The sequence below is a fragment of the Procambarus clarkii genome, unplaced genomic scaffold (assembly GCF_040958095.1).
Source record: "Procambarus clarkii isolate CNS0578487 unplaced genomic scaffold, FALCON_Pclarkii_2.0 HiC_scaffold_124, whole genome shotgun sequence".
Taxonomy (NCBI): Eukaryota; Metazoa; Arthropoda; class Malacostraca; order Decapoda; family Cambaridae; genus Procambarus; species Procambarus clarkii.
In genome coordinates, this window is record NW_027189157.1 from 1,992,783 (window position 1) to 2,006,394 (window position 13,612).

General features: G+C 37.6%; 1 protein-coding gene across 1 annotated transcript; it reads left to right on the forward strand.

Annotated features, from left to right (window-relative positions):
* The first annotated feature begins 1,095 nt into the window (after positions 1-1,095).
* LOC138360842 (uncharacterized) lies at positions 1,096-5,229 on the forward strand. The gene is made up of 4 exons (XM_069320354.1): positions 1,096-1,352; positions 2,609-2,814; positions 3,634-3,775; positions 4,616-5,229. The coding sequence occupies exons 1-4, from the start codon at positions 1,250-1,252 to the stop codon at positions 4,963-4,965; spliced, it is 801 nt and encodes a 266-aa protein (XP_069176455.1). The 5' UTR covers positions 1,096-1,249; the 3' UTR covers positions 4,966-5,229.
* The last annotated feature ends 8,383 nt before the right edge of the window (positions 5,230-13,612 follow it).

A 13,612-nucleotide genomic window follows, 5' to 3' on the forward strand; every position in this document is an offset into this window, starting at 1 on the left:
CCACCCACAGGATAGGTATGGGGTCCAATACCACCCACAGGATGAGTATGGGGTCCACTATAACCCACAGGATGGGTATGGGGCTCCAACCACCCACAGAATAAGTATGGGGTACAATAACACCCACTGGATATGTATGGCATCCATTGCCCCCACAGGATGACTATAGGGTACAGTATCGCCCACAGGATTAGTATATAGGGTTCACTGCCGCCCACAGAGTCGGTATGGGGTCCACCGCCACCCACAGGGTCGGTATGGGGTCCACTACCGCCCACAGGGTCGCTATGAAGTCAACTACCGTCCACAGGGTCGGTAGGGGTCCACTACCGCCCACAGGGTCGGCAGGGGGTCCACTGCCACCCACTGGGTCGGTAGGGGGTCCACTGCCGCCCACAGGATCGATAGGGGGTCCACTGCCGCCCACAGGGTCGATATGGGGGGGGTCCACTACCGCCCACAGGATCGATAGGGGGTCCACTGCCGCCCAGAGGGTCGGTAGGGGGTCCACTGCCGCCCACACGTTCGGTAGGGGTCCACTGCCGCCCACAGGGTCGGTAGGGGGTCCACTGCCGCCCACAGGATCGATAGGGGGTCCACTGCCGCCCACAGGGTCGATAGGGGGTCCCTTACCGCCCACAGGGTCTCTATGAAGTCAACTACCGCCCATAGTGTTTGTATAGTGTCCACTATCGCCCATAGTGTTATTATGGGGTCCACTACCCCTCATAGGGTCGGTATGGGGGTCCATTACTACCCACAGGGTGTGTCTGGGGTCTATTTTGGCAATACTGCTTTTCCAATCTCATTTGTTGTTCAATGTAAAATATTTGTTGCTCGACTTGCAACAATTTATATATATATATATATAGTATAGTGCCTTTGCAATAATGTACCAATGTATGTATTTTCATAACTCGTTTTAAATTGTTGAAAAATAAATAACTACATTGTGAATGCAAGTCAATGTTTACATGCTAAATCAGAGTTGCCAGATTCCGCTTAAAATAGCAAATTGTGCTTATTTTCAAAGCTTGAGAATTTAGCTTTAAAGTAGTTAAAAAACTACGAATTTCGCAATTTGCTATGTACTTTAGTGTACTATTTTAAAATAAGATTGGTTTTTAAGCTGCAAGTCATATGAATCTCAAAAAAAGTATATTATTAACAATCTTATCTCCATAGTTCACTAGTTTCTGTAAATCAGATCTGGTAACTGTAGGCCAAGTACTGGTAGACTCAAGACACAATGTGTGTTGAAGCTATTCTCTTTGAAGAAGTCATCTCGACAGGATCTTCCAGCTCCAGCTATAAAACTTCACTAAACATGGATCTACCTAGTACATCAAAGGGTAAGGAATTACTAAACTGTAGTAAACTGAATCTGACACTGTCATACATATATATATATATATATATATATATATATATATATGTATGTGTGTATGTATGTATGTATGTATGTATGTATGTATATATATATATATATATATATGTTGTACCTAGTAGCCAGAACGTCGTACTCGGCTTACTATGCAAGGCCCGATTTGCATAATAAGCCAAGTTTTCCTGACAGTATATTTTCTCTAATTTGTTTTCTGATGAAATGATAAAGCTACCCATTTCATTATGTATGAGGTCAATTTTTTTTATTGGAGTTAAAATTAACGTAGATATATGGCCGAACCTAACCAACCCTACCTAACCTAACCTAACCTATATTTATAGGTTAGGTTAGGTAGCCGAAAAAGTTAGGTTAGGTTAGCTTAGGTAGGTTAGGTAGTCGAAAAACAATTAATTCATAAAAACTTGGCTTATTAGGCAAATCGGGCCTTGCATAGTAGGCTGAGAAGTGCGTTCGGGCTACTAGGTACGACATATATATATATATATATATATATATATATATATATATATATATATATATATATATATATATATATATATATGAGGGGTACCACCTCTGGTGCAAGTGTAGGGACCCATAGCCTCGGAGAAGAAAATAAAGAGTACTCAGAGAAGACCTTGTGGATCCTCACTGAACACTTTCATATTTTCTTCTCCTACCACCCTTATTCTTTTGGTATGTGTGTATATTTATCTAACTTTATTTGAAAACGTCATTACACAAAAAAAGTTACAATATTGATTATATATATATATATATATATATATATATATATATATATATATATATATATATATATATATATATATATATATATATATATATATATATATATATATATATATATATATATATATATATATATATATATATATATATATATATATATAATTTTTTTTTCTTCCAATAATATAGTATTCACTTGAAATTAACAGCCTGGTCAATCAGGCTGTTGGATTCAACTCCTCTCAGTTTTGTTATACGAGTTACAGCATGGTTAATCACATCCAAAATTAAAGTTATTTCCAGATGCAGTCCTAAAATTTTTAACATTGCTCTCACTAGTGTTAATGTAGATTATTTCATAATTTAAATAATATATTTAATTACTGTAGTACATTTTAACAACAATTTAACTTATAATTTTTGCAGCATAGGTCATTTGAATATAAGTATTTTATTAGAAACTATTTCCTTCAGGTCTTCAGGGAAAATTCTTGAGGAGATGCACAAACTGCAAACAATGTGTGCATGTCCGAAGCAATGTTTGCAAGTTCTGCCAGTGTGACTTCCGAAACAGTAGAGAATTAATGAAGAAAGAAGAGGAAGCCCGTTTTCTACTTAAAGGCAAGAAGGCTTTAGAACGAAATACAGCAAGCCGGGTTCTACGAAGGATTGAAAATCAGGTATTGAAGTTTGTCTACATCTGTTGTATTCATTTGTATTCTTCTTATGCTGAACTTGCTTGATAAGGTATAGAATCAACATGAATAATGCTGTACAGTACTTACATACTATTTGTTTATTTATTTATATACAAGATAGCACACTGGGATTATGAGAGTACATAGAATTGATGTTTTTACATTCTTGTAAAGCCACTAGCACACATAGTGTTTTGGGCAGGTCCTTAATCTAACAGATAATTTTAAATAGGCAATTTAAAGCTTAAATGGAAAAAATTGGCTGGTACATTGTAAGAAAGTATCACAAAGATTACTATGTACATTAAAGTAAAATTTGAGGGTTATCAACATATAAATTGTAGCATAATTTGAGGAATATTTCAAGGTATAATATAGTAAGATATGCATTCAATATAACAATCATGATATAAGGTGATAGCAATGATTACAATGGAAAAGTTGTATGGTTTAGGCACATATATTCTGGCATTGGATTTCATAAGATACAGTGCGAGTTTAATACACTAGTTAGGAAACTATCAAGAAAAAATTTAGGTACTTTTTGGTTTTATTTTTTAAAATGGCAGAAGTTGGACAGTTTTTAAATTTGTTAGCAAGTTAGTTCCATAGACAAGGTCCCTTTATTTGCATAGAGTATTTACACAGAATAACTTTGACTCTGGGGATATCAAAGATATTTATTTCTGGTATTGTGATTCTATTATGGGTTCTATTGCACATGCCCAGCTATGCTTCAAACATTTATTTTGTTGCATTTTCCCAGATAGTGTTATTGTTTAAATATTATTTGCTTTTCAGCTAACATATCTGCGTGGCTGTGGGTATGAATCAATCGTTATCTATTACAAGAAAGGACCAGCACGGGTGACGCATGGTATCCTACCAAACAACGTAATACAAGAAGAGGACAAGAAGATCTTCACCACTAACTTCTTTTTGTGTAAGTAGTTCACATAATATATAAATATATCACCACCTATTATTTTCTCTCATATATATATATATATATATACATATGTATATATATATATATATACATATGTATATATATATATATATATATATATATATATATATATATATATATATATATGTATATATATATATATATATATATATATATATGTATATATATATATATATATATATATATATATATATAATTTCAATTCAATCATCTCTGTCGTTGATGTATATGGCAAAAAGTGTGTGGCCCAATACAGCACTATGTCTTAACGTAATGGGTCCAAGGGCCCATAAGGTCTCGACAGCATTAAGGGCCCTTTAGCAAACCAGTGTGCTGGTGCCCCTATGACACCCATGACGTCTTTGTATCATTTCAAGTTTGTACATGTACTTCTTAAGATATGGGCACCATACAACTGCTGCATATTCTAGCTTTTGTCTAAAAAAATCATGAACAATTTATTTATTATTTATCCATGAATGCCAGAACTAAACCCTGTGGTACTCCACTCGTGACATTTCTCCAGTCCAATACATTGCCTCTGATTACTGCCCTCATTTTTCTATCAGTTTGAAATTTTTTAATCCATGTTAGAAGCTTACCTGTCACCCCTCCAATATGTTCCAGTTTCCAGAACAAACTCTTATGTGGAATTCTATTGAATGCCTCTTTTAGGTCCAGATAGATGCAGTCAACCCAACCATATCTTTCCTGTAAAATTTCTGCGGCTCGATCATAGTAACTGATTAAATTTGTTACACAGGATCTTCCATTTCAAAATTTTTTATTTTTTATTTTTATTTTTTTTTCCAGCACGCACAAGGAAGCTTGATGCAGATAAACTTACATTAGGATCAGAAGGTGATAGCGATAATGCCCTGGAAAAAAATCCTGACGAGCTACAAGTGCAGCAGGTGCATAAAGTCCAAAAAGTACCGCAGGTGCAAGAAATTCAACAATTACAAAAAGTTCCGCAGGTGGAACATTTACAAAAAGTTCCGCCGGTGCAACAAGGGCTACCATTAGCAATCCTTCAGAAACAGCAAGAAGTACAAGTAGTAAAATTTGAACCACAGGGAACTACACCAGGAAAACAGTGTAGTAACAACGGAATGGGAATTTTAAAATACCTGAGGAAACAGGTAAAAAAGGACAAACAATAGAAATGGTTCCTTACACATTATTTGGTAGTTTATAGGTATTTTACTTATAATACTTTATATTATGTCTACAGTTTATAATTTAGTTTACAGTTAATTTACTTTTCAACTTCCATATCTTACATGAAGGATTTTTACTGTTTTTCATTTTTAAAACCTTATTAGTATCATTTATAGTTTAGTGTCAATTCACTTATAATACAATATATGGAATAATTTACTAAATTCATTTAACTATAATAAATTTAAATAAACATTTTTACCCCAGGATGAGTTTCAGTCACCCTACCCAAAAAATTAATGTTTCTTTATTACTAATCTTGTGAGAGGTAGCTTATTGTGCAGCCCATACTCATTCTGTGAGTGTTAGTTTATTGTGCACCCCATAGTCATCATGTCACCCAAGCCTGCTGCAGCTGCACCTGAGGGGTGGTGTAGGGAACCATTAGTGTACTATTATGATTTGAGAGAGAGAATGCTCTGTGGACAGAGCATCAATATGGCTTAAGGCATTGAGCTTTGCCTCAAGATGAAGCTTGGGCTGATCTCTGATTTGCTTCTTGGGAGTCTTCATTTACGTGCACCCCATACTCAACCACTTTGTAGTAATTAATTGTGCAACCCATACTCATCCTGTTACCAGTAGTTTGTGCAACCCATACTTATCCTGTGATCCCTATCCCTCTACTTCAAGTCCCTCAAGGGGCGCACGAATTCAGTTTGGCATACTGCATCCTGCCTTCCCATCCCTAGCTACTGACCCATCACAATATTTTATTTTATTTTATTTATATATATACAAGTAGGTACATTGGGGTTGTGAGAATACATTGAATAGTACAGTATTTACAATCTTGTAAAGCCACTAGTATGCGCAGCGTTTCAGGCAGGTCCTTAATCTAACAGATAATTTTAAGTAGGTAATTTCTATCAGAATTGATAAATGATAATAAATACATTGTTTACATACATACATTACAAATACATACATATAAGCTCAAAAGCTTCATTGAAGGTTGTAACAGAACCCATGAGCACCACACCAGAAAAAAATACAGTTTTGATATTCCAAGAATACGACTTAATCAAACTAGAAATGCTCTACAAATCAAGGGACCCAGAATGTGGAATGATCTTCCCAACCATGTTAAAGACTGTACCTCTCTCAACCAGTTTAAGATAAAAACTAAACACTACCTAATAAATTCACTAACCTACCTTACCCCTCTATTGTCAACCCATGTCTGTTATTTTTTTTTTTTTTTTAATCAACACTGTTTGTCAACCTATTGTATTTGTGCTGCTTTTTCAGTCATGTTCCCTCTTTTTTTTATCTTTATTTGTATTTGTTCTCAACACATTTTATTCTTTATGCTCAATTAGTATTAAGTTCTAGATATTAATGTTTTTCCTGCCCGAAACACGTTGCGTAATAGTGGCTTTAGGCATTGTATGTACTAGCTCTATCTATATATCGATCCATTAATGTAACATTACTTGTATGTATGTACCTTACCTGAATAAACATATTTATTTATTTATTTATTTATTTATTTATTTATACAAGTTTAACTCTGGGGATATCAAAGAGATATTTATTTCTGGTGTGGTGATAATGGGTCCTATTACATCTGTCCAGGAAGAGTTTCAGAGCAGGATTTGCATTTAAGAACAGGGTTTTGTAAATGTAGTTGACACAAGAGAATTTATGGAGTGAGATTATGTTTAGCATGTTTAGGGAGTTAAACAAGGGGGCTGTGTGTTGTCTGAAAGCAGAATTTGATATTATTCTGATAGCAGATTTTTGCTGGGTGATGATGGACTTGAGGTGGTTTGCAGTGGTTGAACCCCGTGCACAGATACCATAGTTGAGATAGGGATAGATTAGTGTATAATATAGAGAGATGAGAGCAGATTCATACATTGCATAACTGCATGGCATAACTGGCAATCCCCTCACAGTGTTCAAGTGAGAACTGGATAAGCACCTCCAAAGGATACCCAAGTATGCCAAGTATGCTGCCCTGAGGAACACCAATGTTGATGGGTAGGGTGGGAGAAATTGAATTATTCACAGAAACATACTGGAGCCTGTCAGTGAGGTACGTAGGATTTGAGGTATTGCAGGGGATACAAGACACTGATCACTGGTCTCCCATTTGGTCCTCATTGCTTTATCTTACTATTATTGAATGTCAATAACCGTATTATGCAATTTCAATTTCTTCTATTGCTTTCTTTATTATGCACCCCATACCCATCCCGTGGGCCGTGGTGTAAAGGATTACAGAGGTCAAGCCTCCTCTCTCCACATCCAAATCCTCTTCCAAGAATTTCATCGCCCCATCCTTCTTCCTCCCACATCCTTTCCAAGCTCTTTGGACATCAAAGCAAGGCACATAATCGGTTCAGGACCGGAACCCTCTAGTTCGTTTAGCTAAGCAAATAACAATGTTTGACGCTAGTTACAAAATTATTAATGTTGTATACACATGTACACACACACTCATACATACATATATATATATATATATATATATATATATATATATATATATATATATATATATATATATATATATATATATATATGTATATATATACATATATATATATATATATATATATATATATATATATATATATATATATATATATATATATATAATTATACCAGTATAATCTAATAATATATACTGGTCTAATAAAATAATTATACCAGTTAATACTCTCACTCGTTGTGTTAGGATATGTTAGCTTGATAAAACTGACTGTTCATTGTTGAGAAATGTGTTAACAAACAATATATCTGACTTATCAAGACTGTAGCTTGCTTAGCAAGGAACTTTTTTTAAATTTGGGTTCAGTTTAACTACCGCTCAAGGGATGAGTAATTGGGGCATAATAAAGGAACTAAGCTGATAAAATGAAAGATGGGAAAACAACATTAGAAAGATAAACTCGAGAGACGTTTTCATGTTAACCCGAAAATTATTTGAGGAGCAAGACAGACTGCGGGTCAAGCAATTGGTCTTTATGCTATCGTGATGGGGGATCAGCCATTACACGTGTTAATGACTCTTGTATAGTTGTGTAGTTAAGGACATCAGGGTAAAGGGGTAATGGGCATTGTGGTTGATTGTTCTACCTGGGAATCCTCCACTGTTTTATATCTTATGTATGTATGTATGTACTAACCTAGTTGTGGTTGCAAGGGTTGAACTTTGGCTCTTTGGTCCCGCCACTTGAATACATACACTTTCCATACACTTGAAACTGTGTATGGAATCAGCCTCCACCACATTACTGCCTAAAGCATTCCATTTATTAACTACTCTGACACTGAAAAGTTCTTTCTATAATCTCTCTGTGGCTCATTTGGGTACTCAGCTTCCACCTGTGTCCCCTTGTGCGTGTACCACATGTGTTAAATAAATGTATGTATGTATGTATGTATGTACGTATGTATGTATGTATGTATGTATGTATGTATGTATGTATGTATGTATGTATGTATGTATGTATGTAAGGAGAGAGAGAGAGGGAGAGAGAGAGAGAGAGAGAGAGAGAGAGAGAGAGAGAGAGAGAGAGAGAGAGAGAGAGAGAGAGAGAGAGAGAGAGAGAGAGAGAGAGAGAGAAGAGAGAGAGAGAGAGAGAGAGAGAGAGAGAGAGAGAGAGAGAGAGAGAGAGAGAGAGAGAAAGAGAGAGAGAGAGAGAGAGAGAGAGAGAGAGAGAGAGAGAGAGAGAGAGAGAGAGAGAAAGAGATGAAGATCGAGACAGAGAAATAGATATAGACAGAGTCAGGGAGAGAATGTTAGACACAGAGACGTATAGATAAGGATATGCAAAGTCAGTGAGAGAATGACAGAGATAGAGCGAGGAAAGAGACAGAGAGATAGGCTGACACAGAGAATGTCAGAAACGAGGAGAGGCAGAGACAGAGGGACAGGGACAGACGGACAGGGCCAGAGGAGGGACGGGGGAACAGAGGGGGAGCAGTGGGACAGGGAGGGAGACAGGGACAGAGAGGGGGACATGGACAGAGACAGAGACAGAGGGACAGGGTCAGAGAGGGGGACCGGGGGACAGAGGGAGGAGAGGGGGGCAGGAGACCAAGAGAGAGGGGACAGAGGAGAGACAGGGACAAGGGGACAGAGATGGATAGGGGGACTGGAGGAAAGGGAGGGGGACAGATGATGGACAGCGGACAGAAAGAGTGGGCAGGGGGACAGAGAGGTACAGGGGACAGAGAGATGGACAGGGGGACATAGAGGAACAGGGGGACAGAGAGTGACAGGGGGACAGAGAGAGGAACAGGAGGACAGAGAAGAACAGGGGGACAGAGGGAGACAGGGGGGACAGAGACAGGGACAATGGGATAGAGAGGGACAGGGGGACAGAGAGATGGAAAGGGGGGACAGGGGGACAGAGAGGGGGAAAGGGATCTGGGACAGAGGACAGAAAATGTGGGCAAGGGGACAAAGTGAGGGACAGGGGACAAAGATGGACAGGGGGACAAAGATGGACAAGGGGGACAGGAGGAAAGGGGGGAGATGTATGAGGGGAAATGTTTGCGGAAGATGGAGAAGGGGTATTTAGAACGGTAAGTTAGAGAGGGGGCAACTAAGGCCCATCATTGAAAAACAAATGAGCATCATTGCAATAGCAGGAGCCACGCACATCTTTAGCCTGCGTTGTTGAGACATTGTCAATTAAGCGGTGTCCAATAGCAGTATCTTCGGTATTTAAGCGTTACCTTAAAAATACTGGAAATATTGAAAGCTATTAATCCAGATATTAATCCCCTTGTGCAACGCACACAAGAGGCAACAGCTTCTAGCTCTACAAGCCGCAATATAAAATAGAGAATAGGCGATTGTTTTCACTCACAGTGTAATAAACCCACGGACCCACCCACCCGCTGAAGCCGTAAATGCCAAGACATTACTTCCGTTTAAAATTAAGCCGGAATAATCCTCAGGTATGTGGAGGATGTGGGAGGCCTTTGATCAACCACCGACTTCCTGCCCCGTCGACGGGGCCATCAGCCCTCAGTGTGCCCTCAGCCAAAATAATGTGAAACATGTATGTGGGTGTATTAAATATTTTAATTTATTATTTCCAAGATTTAGCTGTTAGCTCTTGGACCCCGCCTTTCTAAGCGTCGGTTGTCTAATGTACCGACTCTCGGCCTCTTTTCCTCCATCATATCTAAACAACATATATTTTTATCTAACACACTCACACATCCCCAAGATGCAGCCTTTAGCAGCTTCCTGACTTTCAGGTTCCTATTTACTGCAAGGTGAATAGAGGCATTAGTGTGTGTATGTTTGTGTCTGTGTGTGTGTGTGTGTGTGTACGTGTGTGTGTGTGTGTGTATACTCACCTAGTTGTGGTTGCGGGGGGTTGAGCTCTGGCTCTTTGGTCCCACCTCTCAACTGGCAATCAACTGATGTACAGATTCCTGAGCCTACTGGGCTCTATCATATCTGCATTTGAAACTGTGTATGGAGTCAGCCTCCACCACATCACTGCCTAATGCATTCCATCTATTAACTACTCTGACACTGAAAAAGTTCTTTCTAACATCCTAGTGGTTCATTTGGGTACTAAGTTTCCACCTGTGTCCCCTTGTTCGCCTACCACCCGTGTTAAACAGTTTATCTTTATGTACCCTATCAATTGCATTTCTCGCAGCCTGTCCTCGTAACTCATGCCTCTTAGTCCTGGGACTAGCCTATTGGCATACCACTAAACTTTTTCAAGCTTCGTCTTGTGCTTTTTTTTTTTTTTTTTTTTTTTTTTGAGATATATACAAGAGTTGTTATATTCTTGTACAGCCTAGTACTAAGTATATGGTGTTTGGCTAGATAAGAGTAAAACTGCTTGTAGATAAGTTTTTCAAAAAATGTTGACAAGTTAGGCAGGATTGATATAGGTCTGTAGTTGTTAACATCTGTGAGATCACCACATTTGTGTACAGGGGTAACTCGCTTTTTTAGGATAACTGGAAAGGTTTGGAGTTCAAGTTCAAGTAGCTTTTCAAAAAATGTTGACAAGTTAGGCAGGATTGATATAGGTCTGTAATTGTTAACATCTGTGAGATCACCACATTTGTGTACAGGGGTAACTCGCTTTTTTTAGGATAACTGGAAAGGTTTGGAGTTCAAGTGACCTGTTGAAGAGCATGAGAATTCTTTGGAGACAATTCCTAACCTATACTTCTTCTCAAGGTCATGTTTTTTATTAATGGGTTTAAGTATTCCCTTTGTAAGCAAGGGATTGTTAAGCCTTTTGGTTATGCTTACAAAAAAGTCACAGGACAGACATTATCAGCAGCAGTTATAAAATTGTCAATAGCAGTTTCATTGTGCAGCCTAAAACTTAACTCCCTTGACTCTAGAGGTATATATATTAGGTTTAGGTTAGGTTTTTTTAATTAAACCAGCCAGGATGAGTGAAGCCATGAAGGGCGTTTTTATTAATTAAAACACCCAAATGTTGGGTGCTTCAGGTGTTGTTCCTCTTGGATGATCTTGTACCTCTCTGTCTCACACCTGTAAGAATGAGTGATATGGTTAAGGGGGAAACAAAGTGCAGGCAAGGCAATGGAGGCCAGTAGTAATCTTAGGGCTAGGATAATTAGAAATTAGAGAAATTAAGTAAGAGAAATTAGCAAGAGAAATCAGGTAAAATTTATTATACTTAACTTTTGTATCATCAGTTTAGTAGTAATTCTTCATCTTCATCATCATCATCTTCACTGTCACAAAGCTCCAGGTAGGGCTCGGAAACATCAACATCCTCTTCCTGGTATCCAAATAAACGCTTTGCATCACTCAGCTTGTCAGAACACAACTTTTGCCCTTGCTTCAAAAGAGCCAAGATTCCACTCTTATTTTTGGTTGATAGGTGCTTCTCTTCAATAGTGTACTTGTTAGGATCCTGTAATATATAGACTATTTAATGGGGTTTAAGACATTTACAAATTTCCCTGAAAATACTAAAGAAATTAGAATAAATAAATAAAGTTTTCGGTAAAAGTTCAAATATATGTAAAACACACCAGTACAGTATATGAAAACCATGGAATTGTCTACCTGTCAAAGTTGTAAATAGCAAGACTTTACTCAAGTATAAAATTCTGCTGGATAAATGTTTATGAAGAACTGAATTGCAACACACATTTAGGCTGTTAGCTTACCTTGCTTAGATATGAAGGAAAAATTCCACATAACAACTCTTCAGTATGTTCGGTTAAAATCTCTCTCTTATTCTTGTAATATGCGAGATAATGCAGCATTTCTTGAACAGTGTGTTGTTGCTCTTCTCTGGATCTCTTCTGAAGCTCCACATCTTCTACTGCCTTCTTTTTTTGAGCAAGGGACACTAATAAAAGAGGAAAATTATATTTACTGCAAGTAAACTACAACTCAATTTAATGTAATTACAGTTTAGGTACTTGCATTATACATACTATACATAGTTTATTGTGCAGTATCAACCTGATAAAAACCTACGGATTATGATACTGCACCTATTTTACAAACAGTAGTGATGATATTTTACTTCAAAAATAAGTAAAGCTTATCCATTATGCATGCTAAATGTTAGTTATCTTGATAAGGCCGAATTGTAACCCCTGATAAAATGAGATGTAGTTACATACCATTTTGGCTATGATGAGGCAATAAATTGTGCCATGGCAGGATACCTTCTATTGCATCCTTTTCACTGAGAATTTCAGAGTTTTCACTATTGTAGATTTTTATGAAGCCTTGAAGCTTTTTCCTATCACACTCATTTCTGTGCCGGAGTGAAGAGCGCATTTTACTGGATGCTGCAAATAAAGTTTTTTGGCTGAAAGTTTTAAAGTTGTTAAAAAAATTTCCTCATCATTTACCTACATAGAAATTATAGACAAGAGCTAAATAGAAATTGCTTCAGAGTTAACAAAGAAATAGTAAGCCTACCTGCATCAGTGGCAATCAGATTTTTGCGATGCCTGATAGAGTCTGCAACTGCCTCGATAGAATATTTTATGTTCTTCGAGGTTGTTCCAGTGTTTAACTCTAACTCCTTACAAATCATTTGTAGGTCAGATCGCCATTCTTGAATCAATGACTTTTGAACATCAAGTTTGTCGATCTCATTTGAAACTGTTATTTCCGTCTCTCTGGCCTATTTGAAAATATAATAAATTTAATGAACAAATCACATTAACCATGATGAGTGGTTCGAACCTATGGGCTTGGCATTCCCAGATGCTTGCTGTAGTTGAATGCGCCACAACATGGTCAAAAGAATTGCAACCTAGGGTACTAATGAACCCACAATTCAATTTTTGTTAATTATGCACCCCCATACCCATTCCATGGGCGGTTGTGCATGCAGTTTCCCATGTACTTGGTCTGTGTCCTCCAGTAGTTTTACCTCTGATGGCCCTTTCAATACACATAGAATTCATATTATTGTGATATATCAATACATGGAGAAAGACATTGAAATGGGGGCATCAAAGGCAGAACTACTGAATGACAGAGACCGAGTTCATGGGGGAATTGTGTGAAACCTGGTTTGGCTTCAGTGGAAGCCTTGGGATCCTTGTGGGTGCAGTAGTACTCCAAGTTGCAATTCATCTGACCAT

Excerpts from the sequence above, each read along its gene's own strand:
- LOC138360842 (XM_069320354.1), top strand. The coding sequence starts at position 1,250 with ATGTGTGTTGAAGCTATTCTCTTTGAAGAAGTCATCTCGACAGGATCT. Across the intron at positions 1,353-2,608 it reads TCTACCTAGTACATCAAAGG|GTCTTCAGGGAAAATTCTTG; the intron begins GTAAGGAATTAC and ends TATTTCCTTCAG. Across the intron at positions 3,776-4,615 it reads CACCACTAACTTCTTTTTGT|CACGCACAAGGAAGCTTGAT; the intron begins GTAAGTAGTTCA and ends TTTTTTTTCCAG.